Source organism: Nerophis ophidion, linkage group LG19 (genome assembly GCF_033978795.1).
Source record: "Nerophis ophidion isolate RoL-2023_Sa linkage group LG19, RoL_Noph_v1.0, whole genome shotgun sequence".
Classification (NCBI taxonomy): Eukaryota; Metazoa; Chordata; class Actinopteri; order Syngnathiformes; family Syngnathidae; genus Nerophis; species Nerophis ophidion.
In genome coordinates this window covers 21,981,076-22,002,023 of record NC_084629.1, presented here as the reverse complement: position 1 = coordinate 22,002,023, position 20,948 = coordinate 21,981,076, and the positions used below count along the sequence as shown (strand labels likewise).

The 20,948-nt window shown below is 37.9% G+C and overlaps 1 protein-coding gene across 2 annotated transcripts in view; it reads right to left on the bottom strand.

Annotated features, from left to right (window-relative positions):
• man1a2 (mannosidase, alpha, class 1A, member 2) overlaps positions 1-20,948 on the bottom strand; it is a 172,785-nt gene that overhangs the window by 70,256 nt on the left and 81,581 nt on the right. The window contains exon 5 of one of the 2 annotated variants that reach the window (XM_061879537.1): positions 8,389-8,507. In XM_061879537.1, the coding sequence (XP_061735521.1) occupies positions 8,389-8,507 (119 nt within the window). Of the gene's footprint in view, positions 1-4,456; positions 4,571-8,388; positions 8,508-20,948 lie in introns of those variants that run through there. The other variant, XM_061879538.1, reaches the window with a different exon arrangement.

Genomic DNA, 20,948 nt, shown 5'->3' with positions numbered 1-20,948 from the left:
TGAAGCGACAGATGGCGGCTGCGACGTACGTCTTTAAATGAAACAGTGCAGCAAAGTAGGGCGACATTAAAGGCCTTCAAAGGTTGTGAATAATGAAGCTGCTGCAAAGTGTGCAAACTGTGCAAATTGGAAAGAAGGAAAATTGATAACACTTTGTCCTTCTTTCCCCATTACAAGCTTGTTCATATTTAGGTGTCTTTGCTCAGGGCCAGCATGAGCACATTTGCTTTCATCGCCACTGCCTGAAAAGAAGGTGTTTTAAAAGATGAATTTCACCTGGAGACTCAAATTGGCCATAGTGTGTTAATGTGAGTGTGAATGTTGTCTGTCTATCTGTGTTGACCCTGCGATAAGGTGGCAACTTCTCCAGGGTGTACCCCGCCTTCCTCCCGAATGCAGCTGAGATAGGCTCCAGCATTCCCCGCGACCCCGAAAGGGACGAGCGGTAGAAAATGGATGGATGGATGGACTTAGCATGTGTTTACATTTTACACCACCAGTTCTACATATACTGGAGTGGTGAGTGTGTGGCACTCTCACCGGCTGCATTGACTGTGCCGGTGTTTGGTAATGGCGACATCCGTTGGATTTAAAAAAGGTCACTACGTTTGACCTGCTAATAGAAGAAACGTTAGCCATGATGGGGACAAACAAAAAAGCTGGCACTCGTGGGCCGAAAGAAGCGCTTCCTGATAAACATAGTTTGTCACTTCACAGTCAAATGATGCTTTATCAGTTATGTTTTTCTTCTTAAAGTGACAGACGGAAATATCGAGTGAAACGATATCACTTAATGCAATTATGCTTCAGGATCGTTTGACCCATCACTAATATGCTGTAATTACGACATGTGAAACTAATTTTGTCAATGCTGCCTAGCATGCTAAGGGTAGCATGACAAAAATTTTTTTTTAGCTCATCTTATTCGTTTTTAGATAATTACACAGCCCCTCATTTTAGAGTGATATAACTTTATACGTTATACATACTAATTGTTAGCATGCTAACTTTTTTTTGTGCCAATTTTGCAACTGTATACCAGAGTCGTATAACTTGGTAATTGATATGCTAACATTAGCATCCTAACTTTATTTTTGCCCATTTTGTCGTACACCTCAGTATCATATAACTTGGTACCTGACAAATGCAAACTGTTAAATGCTATTTTTCCTTCTAATTTTGCCGCCGTACAGCTCAGAGTCATAAACAGTGGTATTTAAAACATGCTAACTGTTAGCATGCTAGCACGTTAAAATAAATGTGCTAACTTTTTGCCAATTTTGCAACCGTATACCAGTCACATAACTTGGTACTTGACATATACTAACAGTAAACATGTTAACATTGGCAAGGTAACTTTTTTTTTAAGAGATAATTTGACATGTTTTTAGCTAAACTTGATTCGTGACACATGCTAATTGTTAGCATGCTAACATTTTATTTGCCAATTTTGCAATGCTATAACAGAGTCTGACAACTTGTTACTTGACATATCCTTACTGTTAATACGCTACCATTGGCATGCTAGCGTGCAGACTTTTTTTTGTGCAAATTTTGCTGCCGTACATATTAGAGTCCTATAGCATGGTATGTGACACATGCTAACTGTCAGCATGCTAATGCTACGATGCTAGCATGCTAACGTTAAAGTGCTAACTTTTTTTTGTTGCCAATTTTGTAAACCTATACCAGAGTGATAGAACTTGGTACTTGACATATGTTCACTGCTGACATGCTAGCTTTTTTTGTGAGCCAATTTTACTGTTGTACACTACAGAGACAAACAACTTGACATTTGCTTACTGCTAACAAGCTAAAAATAACATGCCAGCAGGCTAAAATCAGCGGCCTAACTTTTTTTTGTCAATTTGACAACTGTATACCAGTCATATAACTTGGTACTTGACATATGCTAACTGTTAACATACTAACCTTAGCGTGCTGACTTTTATTTTCCTATTTTGCCGTTGTACGCCTCAGAGTTATATGACTTGGTATTTGTCACATGCGAGTGTTTGCATTTCAGCTCAACTTCAAATCTCCCGAAATTGCTTATTCTAGTTACATTTTACACCTTCATGTTTGACAGTAACAATGATTTTGGGGTGCATGAGAAAGTGGAGAATTACCTGCTCATTTATGAAAAAATACAACAAGCAGCAACACAACCAATGTTGTCGAAACTGCATAAACTACAGCGGGGGCATTCATATGGCATTTGTTGCAGTTTCCCTGACACATGAAACGGGACAAACGTGCGTATGGCTGGTGTTAATCTGTATGTAAGTGTGTTATTGTGGTCATTTTTACAGTGGTCTTTGAACACATTGTGTCGTTAGAGAATGAGGAAGTGTTGTGTGTCTAGGAGTGAAACACGGAGACAGACGCGTGTGCACGGAGGAAATACTTGTTGGAATTGGGCCTGTTAGCAAAAAATTGGCCATAAAAGCTTAAAAGAGCAGACTTTTTCTCCCGGACGCTACAATACATTATTTTATTTTATTTTTTAGGCATGGCGACTAATATGAGGCTTTACATTGATGAGAAACCCTAAACGTAGTTAAACAGGATGTATAGCGTCAAGCTTTTATTTTGAAGACAGAAAAGTGTGTAAATGTTTTGAGAAAATGCCTTGACATGTATTGATGTGGGATTGAGTTTGAAATAATAATAATACAAATAAAAAAATAAAAGATAAAAAAAAAATCTCCCCTCAACCTCCTGCTGGCAGTCTTTCATTTCTGTTGCGCCTTTATGTCATCTTACTTACTAAATCAGCCACAATAACAATCTAAATGTTGTTACTGCACCTTAACCGGAAGTGAGGCACCACCCACCTCTGAACGACACGTGCAGCAGGTGTTTGCTGCATGGATCTCCTCTCTTTTCACAGCGAAAAATAGTCCTTTCTTGTCGGGAGAACAACTTGTTATGGCTTCGCCCCTGATATTTCCAAATAGTAGAGTTTCATTTATCCATTTCTGTTTGTTTGTGGCTCATCAGCAGCAAATGGCCTGCAGCAAAGTTCCCCGCGCTACGGGATGGAACGAGGGTCAAAAAGGAAGTGTTAATCGGCCGTGAAGAAAAAATTAGTGCTGTTATTCAAATTTGTAGTTAACGCGTAATACCGTAATTTTTTTTATTGACATCCAGCATCAGACATTCCTATCCATTACATCAGTGGTTCTCAAATGGGGGTATGCGTACCCCTGGGGGTACTTGAAGGTATGCCAAGGGGTACGTGAGATTTTTTTTAAATATTCTAAAAATAGCAAAAATTCAAAAATCTTATATAAATATATGTATTGAATAATACTTCAAGAAAATAAGAATGTAAGTTCATTAACTGTGAAAAGAAATGCAACAATGCAATATTCAGTGTTGACAGCTAGATTTTTTGTGGACATGTTCCATAAATATTGATGTTAAAGATTTCGTTTTTTGTGAATAAATGTTTAGAATTAAGTTCATGAAAGGTTGAGAACCACTGCATTACATCATATTTGCATATCTGCTCAAAATGTCAAAATATACTTTTGTGTATACCAACAATGCCACCCCTTCCCCCAAGAGAGAAAATAAAGAAATACATTTAAAAAAAGAGAAAAACAGTAAAAAAGCTAACAAAAAAACAAGCTAAACAAATAATAATATCAACAAATACATTTTTTTTTCAAAAACACTGATTCACAGAAACTTTTTTTTATGGTTTTCGGCCGGCCAAATTTTTCAAGTCCAATGCGGACCCCTAGACCAGTGGTTTTCAACCTTTTTTCAGTGATGTACCCCTGTGAACATTTTTTTAATTCAAGTGCCCCCTAATCAGAGCAAATCATTTTTGGTTGAAAAAAGAGAGATAAAGAAGTAAAATACAGCACTATGTCATCAGTTTCAGTTTTTATAAATTGTATAACAGTGCAAAATATTGCTCATTTGTAGTGGTCTTTCTTGAACTACTTGGAAAAAAAGATATAAAAATAACAAAAAACTTGTTGAAAAATAAACAAGTGATTCAATTATAAATAAAGATTTCTACACATGATAGAAATAATCATCAACTTAAAGTGCCCTCTTTGGGGATTGTAATAGAGATCCATCTGGATTCATGAACTTAATTCTAAACATTTCTTCACAAAAAAGAAATCTTTAACATCAATATTTATGGAACATGTCCACAAAAAATCTAGCTGTCAACACTGAATATTGCATTGTTGCATTTCTTTTCACAGTTTATGAACTTACATTCATATTTTCTTGAAGTATTATTGAATAAATATATTTATAAAGGATTTTTGAATTGTTGCTACTTTTAGAATATATTAAAAAAATCTCACGTACCGCTTGGCATACCTTCAAGTACCCCCAGGGGTACGCGCACTGTCATTTGAGAACCACTGCCCTAGTCTAAAGAGTATTAATTAGAGGTAGGTAAGATGTTTGTGGTGTGAGCTAATACCTCATGCATGTAAGAGCATTAGACTAATCCCAGCAGCACAGCACTTCATCTTGTCAACCTGAGCTCCCCGCCGAGGCTGCCTCTCTCCTCCCATCAACGTCTCCGCTCCGAGTCAAGCACAATCTCATCCTCCTGTCACTCCTATTGATTTTGCTCAGGTTGTTCACTTTCCTCGCAGGTTTCATGCTCAGAGCTGCTCTTGCCACAGACGCTAAACTCTGCCTCTCTCTTGTCACCGTTGGGGTGAGCCGCTATCTGCCATCGCTGACTCAGCGGGAGAACTGACCCGACCAGGCGGGCAGAGAGCAAAAAGACGGGATGCATGCGAGGCAGGAATTCAGAGCGCGAAAGATGAGGAGCAGAGAAGGTAGACCTTCAATGTTTAAAAAAATAAATAAAAAAGCCGACGCCAGGGACAAAGACACAATCATCTGCGATGGGGTGAGAACATTCATTGTGTCTGTGTGCAGGAAGTCCAGCAACAACTGTACTGTAAAATAAAAATATTATTAATGTAAATACAAAGCTGGTACATCAAGTATTACCCAAAATTCTGGACTATAAGCCGCTTCTTTTTTTCTTACGCTTTGAACCCCGCGGCTAATTTATGGGTTTTCTTTGCTGATGGCCACAGTGTTTTAAATTGTTCAATAGTTTTCATTAAACCCAAGCAGACACACTAAAATTATGTCTTATTGTTTTTGCTATGGCGCCATATTTTGTTATCATGTCTATCTGTGTTGGCCCTGCGATGAGGTGGCGACTTGTCCAGGGTGTACCCCGCCTTCCGCCCGATTGTAGCTGAGATAGGCGCCAGCGCCCCCCGCGACCCCGAAAGGGAATAAGCGGTAGAAAATGGATGGATGGATGGATGGATGTTTTAATGCCTTAAACAAGAAGTAAAACTATCCATAGCGTTCCTACTCTAATTCATTCTTCATTCATCACTCCAAACAGCATTTGTAAGTTTTATAATATAACTAAAACAATTCTTACTTACTAAATCATCCCATGTGTAATGTCTGTAGGAGTGTTTTCATGCATCTTTGTACATGCTTTTGTAATGTAATCAACCTAGCGTCATTAGTATTAGCTAATATGCTAACACGTTTCTGAGTGTCTGTGTTAGTAATATTAACTTACAATGGCATTTCTTTGTATTGTTTCAGTTTCGTAAATTCACCAAAACGTCACCGTGGAGTTATTGAGTCTATTTAGCTGATTGGAAAGCTAGCTTGCGCAGCGAGTGGGTCCATGACGATGACTTCTGTTTTGTTTTATCAGCCATTTTACTGTCGGGTTATAGACATCGTTTGGAAACAATAAAGGTATATAAATAAACAACTCTTAAATATTTCTGTGTAAATAACTAAGTTTACAATATATGTATCTGCAGCTTATAGTCTGGTGCAGCTAATATATGGGGAAAAGTTTTTCCTAAAATTTAGTTGGTGCGGCTTATATACCGGTGCGCTCTATAGTCCGGAAAATACGGTACTGTTCTTTAACTAAAAAACTGTATAAACTATATAATAATGTAACAATAAACAGTATTAATACTAACCTCTGTAAAACTCCCAAAGATTAGTATTACCATTTTAAATAAAAATGATCAATGACATCACACGGACAAAGACTATACCTTCTGGAGGAAAGTTCTGTGGTCAGATGAAACAAAAATTTTGCTGTACAACCACAATACCCAGCAATATGTTTGGAGGCGAAAAGGTGAAGCCTTTAATCCCAGGAACACCAAACCTACAGTCAAGCATGGTGGTGGTAGTATTAAGCTCTGGGCCTGTTTTGCTGCCAATGGAACTGATGCTTTAAATGGGACAATGAAAAAGGAGGATTACCTCCAAAATCTTCAGGACAACCTAAAAGCATCAGCACGGAGGTTGGGTCTTGGGCACAGTTGGGTGTTCCAACAGGACAATGACCCCAAACACACGTCAAAAGTGGTAAAGGAATGGCTAAATCAGGCTACAATTAAGGTTTTAGAATGGCCTTCCTAAAGCCCTGACTTAAACGTGTGGACAATGCTGAAGAAACAAGTCCATGTCAGAAAACCAACAAATTTAGCTGAACTGCACCAATTTCGTTAAGAGGAGTTGTCAAAAATTCAACCAGAAGCTTGTGAATGGCTACCAAAAGCGCCTTATCATGTAACCAAATATTAACATTGCTGTACGTATACTTTTGACCCAGCAGATTTGGTCACATTTTCAGTAGACCCATAATAAATTCAGAAAAGAACCAAACTACATGCATGTTTTTTGTGACCAACAAGTATTTTCTCCAATCACTCAATCACAAAAAAATAAGAGTTGTAGAAATTATTGGAAACTCAAGACAGCCATGACATTATGTTCTTTACAAGTGTATGTAAACCTTTGACTGTACATGTCACTTTTAAATTTTCATTACATTTGCTGAAAAACAAAGTAAAAAAAAATATTTTCACATTTACATTATTGGGTATTGTGTGTAGAATTTTGAGGACAAAAATTTTAACAACATTACGGTCACAAAATAGTTGAATATCGTTGTATCCCGCACACTAACACTTGGCCATCACTCCAGCAGCACCGAGAGCGGACTTCGTCAAATTACCGCTGGATATTGACTCAGAAATGTAACAATGAAATATAACTGGAGAAAAGTTATCATAATCTGCTAATCTTTTAAATGTTCCAATAAAAATGAGATTTGAATATTACAAACAATATTTATCAACAGACACTAAATAACCGGGAATTGGTACCGCGATGAGGTAGCGACTTGTCCAGGGTATACGCCGCCTTCCGCCCGATTGTAGCTGAGATAGGCTCCAGCGCCCCCCGCAACCCCAAAGGGAATAAGCGGTAGGTAATGGATGGATAGGAGGATGGTACCATATGGGTTTAAATGTGAGAGGTAGCCATCTTTAATGTCGATGGTAAATAATGTAGTTAGTAGCCATGTTTATAGGCTACGTAAAAAAAAAGGGGGTTTGCAGACAACAATAGTTTTTTGAGTAAGAGTGTTTTTGCACATTTTTTGTTTTTATCATTGAGGGTTTTTTGTTGTGTTTGATGTTGTTTGCGCTGGATGTAAAAGCAGCAGGTCGCATCAACTCTGTTCTCTTTAATGTGTCTTAAGTTCTTTACTTGGATGTGAGCCTGAAAGAGCGGCGGCTGATGAAAGTCGCTGCCGAGATTTTCATTGATGTAAAATCAAACTAGTTCCCTTGCGGATCAATAAAGTTTGTCGAATTGAGTCCAAAACGTGTCTCTTACCGGCACACCAACCAGAAGCTGACAAGCTCTCGGGTTCAGGGGAACAAGCCAGTCCTGACTGAACGGTTGTTGGGAGAAGACAAGTGCCGTGTGCCTGGCGACCCTTTATATCTCCCATACATCTACCTATTCGTAACTATGGTAACAGGACATGTGCTGATGGGAGCAAGCGTCGCTCTGGTGTATCGACAAATTGGAAGATGCTGGCAGACAATCAAAGTACCCTGAAGCTGCCAAAAATTATTGGAGGATGCGGGCAGAACTTTGACTTTTTGTCATTTTGGACTAAACTGCAAACTGGACAACATCTTGAAGACACCTTCTGCTCTGCATGGCGAAGTATGATGAATTATGCCATTTAGAGTGAAACGTATAGATGTGTGTTTTTAATGACACCATACGGGCGACATTGACATTCAATCAAGTAGGTTTGTCAAAGCTTGAATGACCAAAGACAAACTCCCATGCTAGCTTTTCATGTTTCTGGGAATATTCCTCCTCATTCCTCGCTTTGCTGCGCCTTACTCCAGTCAGTCAAGCCCAGCTAGCTTGGATGATGCAACCAAAGCAAAGCCGCTATGACACGGTTGAAGCCTGCCAACCTCATCCAAGTAGCCAAGTATTCCCCGACACATGTAAGTCAGACATACGCACCACGCCGAAGTCCAGGTTCTGTTCGATCCACTCCTGTCCGTCCTTGAACTCCTCGTGCAGGCCCATGATGTACAGGGTGTCCAGAGCGTCCACGATGGTCGCGCCGAGCTGGGAATTACCTGCGCCAGACAAAAACACGGAGAATGAGATGAGCGGGTTCGGACACAAGTGAGAAGAAAACGCTTAATATTTAAGTAATCTCGTCTAACAATTTAGTCCTTGTGTGATTAATGATGTATTGTTTCTCTTCACTGCATCGGACAGTTTTGTGTCTCAAAGATACGACTCCTTTATAGCTCTCTGATTAAATCCTCCAGCCCTACGGAGATAGCTGCTTGGTTCTTCTTACTTTCCTGGAAGAATTGTTGTGATTGTAGCGATCACTGATTGTTAGGGTGTAAAAAAAATAGATTTTCATATCAATTGCGATTCTTAATCAATTCTGCTGTACGGATTTACTTTAAAAAAGAGAAGTGTTGGATACTTCTCTTGTTGTCTTATTTGGTTTTGACTTCAAATTTCAGTCAACAAAACCACTTTTTTTTTAAGTAATATAGAAATTAATCACAGCTGTTATCTATTTTATGGAGGAATCTAGTTAATTATAAAACTGGCACCCAATGTCATTAAAAAATAATTGATTTTGAATCGAGAATTGTTTTGAATCTAATCGAATGGTGCCCAAAGAGTCAGAGCCCTACTAATTGTTGTCTTTGGATCAAAGGCTCTCCTAATGGATTTCGTCTGGGATTGATGCTGTATTACTGACTTTCCCAATGTTTAACCAAAACATTCCTGTTCACATTCAGATAATCTGCTTCACCCTCACCCCTCCTCCTCGGTCCCCACATTCCCAAGGCAGATATAAGGGTCTGGAAGTTTCTTTGTCTCTCTCTCGCGCTTCCTTTCTTCTTTCAGTGACATTATATGAGGCCTCGAATAAAGACTTAAAAAAACGTTGCTTTCTTTTTTTTACTGGATGTGGAAAAGCATCTGTAAGAAATGTCGCAAAGTCAGAATGTTTGAGGAACCCCAGGGCACCTCCTCCCACCCACACCCTCGGAATATGTCTCCTAGCAACAGATGCAAGCACGCCAAGGGAATAGGTTTGATGCAGAAGGTTGTTGTTCAGTGTCAATAGAGGGGGGGGGTGTCCATTGACAGGGATAAAAGTACCCAGGTGACGCATGTAGAACACGTGTGTGTGCGGATATAACGTTTAGATTGCCTACACCAGGGGTGTCAAACTCATTTTAGCTCAGGGTCCACATGGAGGAAAATCTACTCCCAGGTGGGCTGGATTGGTAAAATCATGGCATGATAACTTACAAAGACGACTTCAGATGGTTTTCTTTGTTTTACTTTGGCCAAAAATAGAACAAACACATTCTGAAAATGTACAAATCACATATAATCTTTTTGAAAAAACACTTCAAAATCTAAGGAGAACCATCGTGTGCAGTTTGAAAAACACAACAAACTTAGACTTTGTCTCAGTGTATCTACAAAGCCAATAAACATGATGTCACAGCCTATCTGGGATTGAACTAAATAAATAAACTTATACGTGTCAAATATCTACCGGTAATGTGTCATGTCGAGATATTAACACTGCACTAACTCAACTAACTACACACAAGGATGTAGAAACTGTTGAAGATGTTTGAGTTACACTCACTTTCAGGGGCAATGAGGGTGCCAAAGAACAATGCGTTTGAAGCAGAAGACCTAAAACTGCAGGTTTTGCGTTTCATTTGTTCAAGGGGAGGAGTCACAGCCACGCATTACCACAGTTTTATGCGCTTTACTGCGTCCCTCTTGCTTGGCTTCGGTATCAAGCGTTTGCTTGCCCAACAGAGTTGTTATTGCGACACCCAGTGGACACACTTAGATCAGCAGTTTCTTTCACTAAACAATTTCAGCTCAATTTTATACTTAGCAAACTCATCCAGCAGGATGCATAAAACCTGTTCGCGGGCCTGGTCTGGCCCACGAGCCGTATGTTTGGCACCTCTGGCCTACACCAAGTACTACTGATCAATTTCATGCACCCCTGAAAAGATGATCTTTGGATTTCAGGTTGCATTATGGTGCAAGTCATCCAGCGCTGTCGATTCAGAGCACCAGCTTATTCCCTTCTTGGAATACTGTCCGGTCAGCAAGTCCTTAGAGCGCATGGTGATAGAATAATTATTGACCGCCCCCCCCACCCCACCCCAAAAAAAGACGGAGGATTTAAACAACGTTGTATCTTTGTATCTTCAAAGTTAAACGTGGCGTTTGACCTGCAAAAGTCTTTCACAATACGTTTCCTTAACTTTGTGACATCCTCCTAGGTATTTTTCTGTGGATTATAAATCATTCATGGTGAAAAAAAAAAACAATGTTCTGTAGTAGCTGGGCCCAAAACCAAATCATGTCGTCCTGGTGGACCGTTTTTATCAAGGCCACAAAATCTGAAGTATGACGTGCGGTCAGCATCCAAACAGCTTTATCTACTCTAGGTCTACAAAAATGGTTATTAGTGATGTGCGATACCTTTGATTTTCCTTCCAATCCCTTATGAGTACTGTTCAGGCTGTTATCAGGCTGATACTTTGTACAAATATACCGTTATGTGTGTGGGGATCAAACGATATAAAATCCCATGTAATGTAAGATTTCCACGGTAATAATTACCCCCGCACCTTGAAAACATGTTGTTTCTTTTTTTTTTTTCACTTGAAACTAATTTAAGTAGAAGAAATTACACAATGTCATTAAAGTAATATAATATATTGGAGCCCCCAAAAGAAATTACACAATGTCCGACACTATTTTAACTTTATCAGCAATCTTATGATAACAGACAGCACATTTCCAACAGGTTTTATCTCCCGTACAAACATTTTTGTCTGTTGAGTCCGCACTTCCTGGACACACAACGACACTTCCTCATTCTCCGCCAATCCCCTTTCAGGCACGGACCGTGTGTTTGCAAACATTGGAAAAACTGACATCAAATCCAAACCAGACGAACTAAAACCTTAACAACAGCTCATCTTTACAGTATGAATTGATATTGATAGCCTTTTATTTGCGCACGATTGACAAGTGATGTAGCAAAAATTGACCACCAAAAAAAATACTTTGATGCCATTCATACAGGCCTCGAATTTTAACTTTTTATGGTCAAGGCAAGTGTTGCCTTAAAGGAGGGCCTATATTGTAGGGCAACAAGGCAAACATTGCCAAAGCATATATATATATATATATATATATATATATATATATATATATATATATATATATATATATATATATATATATATATGTATATATATATATATATATATATGTATATATATATATATATATATATGTATATATATATATATATATATATATATATATATGTATATGTATGCATGCATGCATACATACATACATATACATACATATATACATAAATATACATATAAACACATATGTATACACATGCATGCATATATATATATATATATATATATATATGCATACATACATATATACATAAATATACATATAAACACACATATATATACACATGCATGCATATATATATATATATATATATATGTGCATGCATGTGTATACATATGTGTTTATATGTATATTTATGTATATATGTATGTATATGTATGTATGTATGCATGCATGCATACATATACATATATATATATATATATATATATATATATATATATATATATATATATATATATATATATATATATATATATATATATATATATGCTTTGGCAATGTTTGCCTTATTGCCCTACAATATAGGCCCTCCTTTAAGGCAACACTTGCCTTGACCTTAAAAAGTTAAAATTCGAGGCCTGTATGAATGGCATCGAAGTATTTTTTTTGGTGGTCAATTTTTGCTACATCACTTGTCAATTGTGCGCAAATAAAAGGCGCAAATAAAAGGCTATCAATATCAATATCAATGTCCATTATATATATATATATATATATATATATATATATATATATATATATATGCATGCATGTGTATATATATATGTGTTTATATGTATATTTATGTATATATGTATGTATGTGGGGACAAATGCGTCTGTCTCCAATATTGTCCACACCTGTCTCCATCCAAACACAGCAGTGCACTCTTAAACGCACACCGGAAAGAGAGGGAAAACTGATGTTAAACCAAGCGCTTGGCTCCGTTTACTCCAAGGGGTAATCTCCAGAGCAAAGTCTGTGTAGCTTGTCCGTCATGATTATCAAGCCAAACACAACTAGTGTGCATGCGCCTGACTTTGTGTTGCCTAAAATGCATTATTAAATGACGTTTTTTGGGTAAATAAAAAATTAGACGGTATTACTAACCGTCTGGAAATTTATCGCAAATCATTATACCGTTTGTTATTACATCCCTGGTCCATTAACAAGTAAAAAGCCAATGGCGGTCACGGCATGTTCTTGGTTAAATTCAAGCCCTAAAGTCAAAAAGTTTTGGACACCTCTGGTGTAGACTATATATATGACATGAGTTTAAGCTGTCCATTATTTTACAAGGAAAACGCTCCTTCAGAGTGGGTAGAAATTTAAAAACAACAAAAGATTGCTGTGGCAGAGTTAAGAATACCACATGAGTTGAGCAGCACTGTTCTTCGTCATGTCAATGCCAGCCTCTTATCGGTGCGCAAAATGTGAGCGTCTGGCGTCACACGGGACCTGAAGTGTTATTATCAATATAGACAGAGACCTCTAAATCACTGGGAAAAAATACACAGACAGTCTGCCGGGGAGGCAGGGAGGACTGCAAGATGCCCTGGCCGCCTGCCGCCTCTTGACAGATTGGCCTGATGGTCGGCAGAGCAGATTCTCTCTGCCGGACTTCACGACGCTTCGGATCGCTTCCCCCGTCTGTCGCTTTCACCACCTACGGTTACACCTCAGGCCATCATGACTGGGATGTATACCATGTACTAGGGTTGTACTCTATACCGTTACTAATAAAGTACAGCGGTACTAATGAATTAAAAATGGTACAATACTGCTTCTGAAAATTGTCTTTTTTCCGGACATGACGGGACGCTATCGTCACTTCATGACATTGCTGGTAAAACGAGCAGAAGCGCATAAAAGGCAACAAACATGCACAGAGTACTTTAAAGCAGAAACTGTGTGGAGAGAGAAAAGGGAGAATGGACGCATTTTGCTTTTAAAACTCACAATAAAGTTGAAACCATAAACACTGAAGGTTCTTATCTCAAGCGCTTGTTAGCTAACTAGCAGCTAACGTCCATCCGCAGTCTGCAGTGTTTAGCTACTTCTAAATCACTAAACCTTGCCCTCCATGACGACAAATAAAGTATGTTTCTTACAAATATCATGCTTCACCACACACCGTAGGAGGATACAATAGCTAACCGCTGACAGCAAGCTAGTGCTCTTCAATGTAAACCAGACCTGGGCAATTATTTTGACTCGGGGGCAAAACTTAGAGAAAAAAATGTGTCTGGAAGCTGGTAATTCTGATTTTTAGGAACACTAATACAAAACCTCACAATAATGTCTGATTGAATGCTAAAAACGTTATGACAGACCGCTTTAAAAAACATAATGGAATTTTTACATTTCCTATGAAGGATAAAACACTGAATATTGACAACACATGAACGTCATACCCCCTTTTGATCGACATTTTACAATGAAGTGAAACGCAACAAAAAGGCAACAAATAGTGAAACATGAACGCAAAGCGTACAAAATAAACCCACCTAAAATCTGATACATCTGCTATTTGCAAAATTTCCCCCAGAGATCAATAAAGTACTTTCTATTGTATTATATTCTATTTTATTATTTCACTAAGCTTTAGAACTTTGTTGTGGAAATCTCCTTCGGCGTCTGTGGAAACGCTTCTCGCTCACACTGATTGGTGCCTTGTATGAGCTGCGGTGATGTAGATGACCGTAGTAACTAATTAGATGAACATAGCAACTAATTAGATTACCATAGTAACTAGTACTGTATTTTTCGGACTATAAGTCACAGTTTTTTTTCATGATTTGGCCGGGGGTGCGACATATACTCCGAAGCGACTTATGTGTGAAATTATTAACACATTACCGTAAAATATAAAATAATATTATTTATCTAATTCGCGGAAGAGACAAAGAAAATGTCAGCAAACGTCACACACACGTCAACCAATAAGAATTCGGTGGGGGAGGGTCATGGCAGAAGTGCATTGTGGGTCAGGGAATGCTAACTGCTATATGCTATAAGCTACTGCCGTAGCTATTACAATGGATCATTTCATCGTTAGCGGAAACATATAAAAACTGAGAAAGGCTGAACACAAATGGCACTGAAAAGGAAATCCTGTACTGCAGATTACACAAGATCAAATAATATTATTTATCTCATTCGCGGACAGTCGAACAAAATGTCAGCAATCGTCACACACACGTTAACCAATAAGAATTCGGCGGGGGTGGGTCATGGCAGTAGTGCATTGTGGGTCATCGGATGCTAACTGATATATGCTATATGCTACTACCGTACCTATTAAAATGGATCATTTTAACGTTGGCGGTAACTTATAAAAACTGAAAAGGACTCAACAAAAATGGCACCGAAAAGGAAATCATGTACTGCAGATTATAAACTGGATGTAGTGAAATATGCAGCAGAAAACGACAAGAGGAAGCGGTGCATACCTTTGGAGTTGGCAGAGTTGTTTAGAAGCGACATCGAGGAAGATCTCATCGGATTTATCGATTAAGAGTGACAGATTGTTTGGTAAACGTATAGCATGTTCTATATGTTATAGTTATTTGAATGACTCTTGCCATAATATGTTACGTCAACATACCAGGCACCTTCTCAGTTGGTTATTTATGCGTCATATAACGTACACTTATTCAGCCTGTTCTTCACTATTCTTTATTTATTTTAAATTGCCTTTCAAATGTCTATTCTTGGTGTTGGATTTTATCAAAAAAAATTCTCCCAAAAATGCGATTTATACTCCAGTGCGACGTATATATGTTTTTTTCCTTCTTTATTATGCATTTTCGGCCGGTGCGACGTATACCCTGGAGCGACTTATAATCCGAAAAATACGGTATATCATCCATAAGCACAAATTCCAAGCATTGAAATACTTTGTATAGTTGAAGACTTACGGTCATTAGAAAACATCACTGCACATCATAACTGCAGCTACACTTTCCATCTCAAAGATCTAAAAAATTGATTTGGGAATGTCCGGCAGGCCAGATTGAAAAGCTCAACAGGCCAGATGTGGCCCCCGGGCCTTACTTTGCCCAGGTATGATGTAAACATACAACATGGGTTGATCTACACAGACATTTAATGTAATGATACCAAGTACACACATGAGCTGCACATGATTATGTCTATGTGTTTATCATTATAAATATTTTCTTATTTATTGTTTAAAAACCTATGAAACTGGACAAAGGAGAACTTTAATTATGACCAATGTCTGATACTGTAACTACTGTATCGAATCAATACCAGAATTTGTAGTGTCAGCCAAAACTAATGTAAAGTATCAAACAACAGAAGAATAAGTTATTATTACATTTGAACAGAAGTGTAGATACAACATGTTAAAACAGAAAGTAAGCAGGTATAAACAATAAATGAAAAAGTAGATTAATAATCCATCATCATTTTGACAAAATAAAAGAATGAGAAATGACAATATGTTACTGCATACGTAAGCATACTATTAGGAACCTTTATTTGCTTCCTTACTACGAAAAGACACGTTGTCTAGTATGTACACAATTTTATTTAAAGAGAAAATTCTTATTTGATTGTAATAAGAAACATTGATTCAATGTATCATGATTTTTTTGTTAAAAAAAACAATAATGAAAATGTTTTGTGGTACCCTTTATTTAGAAAAGTACTAAAATACATTTTGGTACTGGTAACAAAATATTGGTATCGGGACATCACTACCATGTACCGGTATTTTTTTTAGTACCGGTTCCTACTTGAGTCATTCCAGGGAGACAGTTAAGATTCTGGACTAAAGATATGGCTATCTGTATTTTTTTTTTATCCAGCTGACTTTCATAATTATGACACCCCTTCGGTTCAAGTGCCGCTACTACGCATCGAACAAGACACAGGTAGATGACGACCAACAAGGAAGCAACAAGTGTCAGTTTGAAGCAAACGCCACTTAACATTCGACCGGTGCTACATCAGCTAGATCTTGCTCTCAGCGATCCAGTATTCTACTCAAATAAGTGAACCTTTTAAATTATCACACCACACAGACATACATCGGTAGCGGTCAGCAGCCAATATGGCTTGTGGTCCGTCACTCAAATAGGTCCATGTGCAACATAAAGACAAATACCAATTCCTATTGTTGCGAAATGCACACCCATTGATTTAAATGATAGATTTGATCTAATATATCAAACTAAAGGACTGTGAATGGACATGAATACCTTACATTTATATTATTTTACTTTTATTATTATTTTAAATGTTGTTATATTGAGAGGAGCAAGATGAGGTGGTTCGGGCATCTGGTCAGGATGCCACTCGAACGCCTCCCTAGAGAGGTGTTTCAGGCACGTTTAACCGGTATGAGACCACGAGGAAGACCCAGGACATGCTGGGAAGACTATGTCTCCCGGCTGGCCTGGGAACGCCTCGGGATCCCCCGGGAGGAGCTGGACCAAGTGGCTAGGGAGAGGGACGTCTGGGCTTCCCTGCTTAGGCTGCTGCCTCTGCGACCCGACCTCGGGTAAGCGGAAGAAGATGGATAGATAGATGAGTTGTTATAGGGACAAGGGGTAGAAACTACAAATTGGATGAACAGGAACCAGTGTGTGGTCTTTACGAGATGATGACATAAAAACTCCATTGCACTTTGCACATAGAGTTGACTTAAAAAGCAGATGTTGACAAAATACTTCACTGCTGTGATATGTTACAACATGATGTTGCTGGTGCACAACCTCTTGTGCTAATAAAAAAAAAACATTTTTTCATATCTTTATTTACACAAAGAACATATGGTACCAGTAAGAGTAAAAATGAATACCGGTATCTATTAGGAATATCCTGGCGAAAAACCGTGTATTACAGACTACAAGCCGTTACTTTTTTCCTACGCTTTGTACCCTGCGGATTATGAAACGGTGCTGCTAATTTATGGATTTATTTTTCGCCATTGGTTTTGTGTTCAATAGTTTTCATTAAACACAAGCAGAGGACTAAAAAGTGTGTTATTGTTTGTGCTATGGTGCCATCCTTTGAACGAGTTCGCTCACTGCAGGGGCTGCTAGTTGAAAATGTATTTCCTGTTTTACCTTGAGCTGAAAGTAAAACCGTCCATAGCGTTTCTGCTCGAAAGGATTCTTCACTCATCACTCCAAGCAGCGTTTGTCAGTTTTACTAGTGGTTAGAGTGTCCGCCCTGAGATCGGTAGGTCGTGAGTTCAAATCCCGGCTGAGTCATTCCAAATACTATAAAAATGGGACCCATTACCTCCCTGCTTGGCACTCAGCATTAAGGGTTGGAATTGGGGGATAAATCACCATAAATGATTCCCGGGCGCGGCACCGCTGCTGCCTACTGCTCCCCTCACCTCCCAGGGAGTGATCAAGGGTGATGGGTGAAATGCAGAGAATAATTTTGCCACATTTAATGTGTGTGACAATCTTTAACTTTATATAACTAAAACAATTCGTACTTACTAAACCGTGTGTGATGTCAGTAGGGATGTTTTCATGCTATAGTATTGTAATGAAGCTAGCGTCGTTAGCATTAACTAAAGAAATAATAAAAAAGATTACTATATAAATAAACTGGAATATAACAAGAATAATATAAGATGTGTATGGAAAATATTAAATGGTATTATTAGAAATAAAAATGATGATAATAAATACCCACCATACTTTATGGAAAATAACAACATGATTAAAGATAAGGAGGTGATAGTAAATACATTTAATGATTATTTTATAAATATTGGACCGAAATTAGCAGAAGAGATAAAGGTAGAAGGGACAAAAATAGATGCAGCAGATTATATCAACCCAAACCCTAAAACAATGTTTTTAAAAACAGCAGTAGAAAGAGAAATCAGGGACATAGTCAAAAGTTTTAAGAACAAAACAAGCAAAGATGTGGATGATATAGACATGCAAACTTTAAAGTATGTGATAGATGGAATTAGTGCTCCATTAGCGTATCTATTTAACCTTTCATTTGAAATGGGAGTATTTCCTCAACTAATGAAAATTGCAAAAGTTGTTCCTATTCACCAAGCGGGAGACAGACACTTATTCACAAACTACAGACCAATCTCAATATTACCACAGTTCTCCAAAATATTAGAAAAAATATTTATAAATAGAGTCGATGGCTTTGTAGAAAAAAATGAATTATTAACAGATAGGCAGTATGGTTTCAGGAATAATCGATCAACAGCACAAGCATTAACAGATTTAATTGAAGAAATAACTAATAGTATTGATAAAAATAAATATACAATAGGAGTATTCTTAGATCTTAAGAAGGCTTTTGATACAGTAGACCATAGTATTCTTATTAGAAAAATGGAAAAATATGGTTTTAGGGGTATTGTTCTGGAATGGATAAAAAGTTATTTATCTGATAGAAAGCAGTTTGTACAGATATCACAAAAAAAATCATGTTGGTTAAATATTAAATGTGGGGTACCACAGGGGTCAGTCTTAGGGCCCAAGATGTTCATCATGTATATAAATGATATTTGTAAAGTAACTGAAAACCTTAAATATGTGTTATTTGCGGATGACACCAATGTACTCTGTTCTGATGTGGACTTGCAGCAGCTCCTGAGGACCGTCACCATGGAGATGTGTAAACTAAAAAAATAGTTTGATGCTAATAAATTATCATTAAACCTAAATAAAACTAACTTTATGTTATTTGGAAATAAGAGAAATGATATAGATGTAAAATTATATATAGACAATGTTAGTATAGAAAGAGTAAACAAAATCAAATTGTTGGGTGTGATCTTGGACCACAGGATCTGCTGGAAGTCACACATTACATACATCAAAGGGAAGTTGGCGAGAAGTATTGCTATCCTGGGTAAAACAAGGCACATTCTTAATCAAAAAACATTACACACTCTTTATTGTACACTTGATATGGAATTTAAATAAATTGTGTGTATATATATATATAAGTGTACAAATGTATATGTTTGATTTAAATGTTAAACTGTGTATATGAGACGTGTGCTACATATATGTTGCTTATATATTGTTTAAAAAAAAGTAATATAAGTGACGCATGTTTTAGATTTCATATATTTTGAACCTTGTTCTTGTTGTGATGGGGTAGGTTTATATAAGCGTTGCTTCAACCTACACCCTTTCGGCTCAATCATTGCTCAAATGAGTGTTTTTTTTTTCTTTTTTTGTTGTTGTTCTTTGTTTTATGTGAAGATTGCCGAAATAAAATACATTGATTGATTGATAACTAATATGCTAACACATTTACGAGAGACTTTGTTAGTATTACTACCTTACAACGGTATTCTTTTTGTATTGTTTCAATTTTGTAAATTCACCAAAACGTCACCTTAGAGTTATTGAGTCTGTTTAGTGGATTGGAGAGCTATATTCCGCAGCAAGTGGGTCCACGACGAGGACTTCTGTTTTGTTTGATCAGCCGTTTTATTGTCGTGTTATAGACACCCTTTGGAGACAATTAAGGTACGTAAATAAACATTGAAAACATGTATACATGTGCGGCTTATATTCTGGTGCAGCTTATAAGTGGAAACGTTTTTTGTTTTTTTTCTTAAATGTTCTGGGTTTGGCTTATATACTGGTGCGCTTCAAAGTCCAGAAAATGCGGTGCATTTGTAATCATGACGACCTTGCAGGCAGAGTGAGCGAGACGCTCGACTTGTAACATCCATTTGAAAACAACTCCAGAAACTCCACAAATCTCTCCCATTTGTCTGCTCTACGTCTATTCCTACCGAGCGCTCAGACGAGGAAATGCACAGAAGGTCAGGCGGAGACAAGCTGTCCGTGGACACGTGCGACCAAGGGATGGAGCCCCGCTGGGGGTGAAAGGGAGGAGGGCAAGTCACAAAGCAGCTGGCAAAACGGGAATGGGGGCAGTGTTGTCGAAGCTGAAGGAGGTCCTGAGGAGGCGCAGCGTCTGACTGCAGCCTTATGTCCCGCTCGGGACGATTGAGGGGCTAGTGAGGTACGGTCACAACTTAACACATTTAAAATGTTGCGTAGATTTACACAACCATCACACAATCAGTGCACCGACCCTTGAAACTACTGCTGCAGCTCCAAAAATGCATTTAGTAGTGCTCCTGCACCGCAGTATGCATTGCTGCTATGCTAACCCTATTTTAGCACCTTAGCATTATTCAAATGTAGTAGTGTGTTAGCTTAACTACAACATTTTGTAGTTCTGGGGTGTGTAAGTCAAGGCCCGGCTTTGAATTATCTATGGCCCCCGGGATAATATTTGAGTAGTAT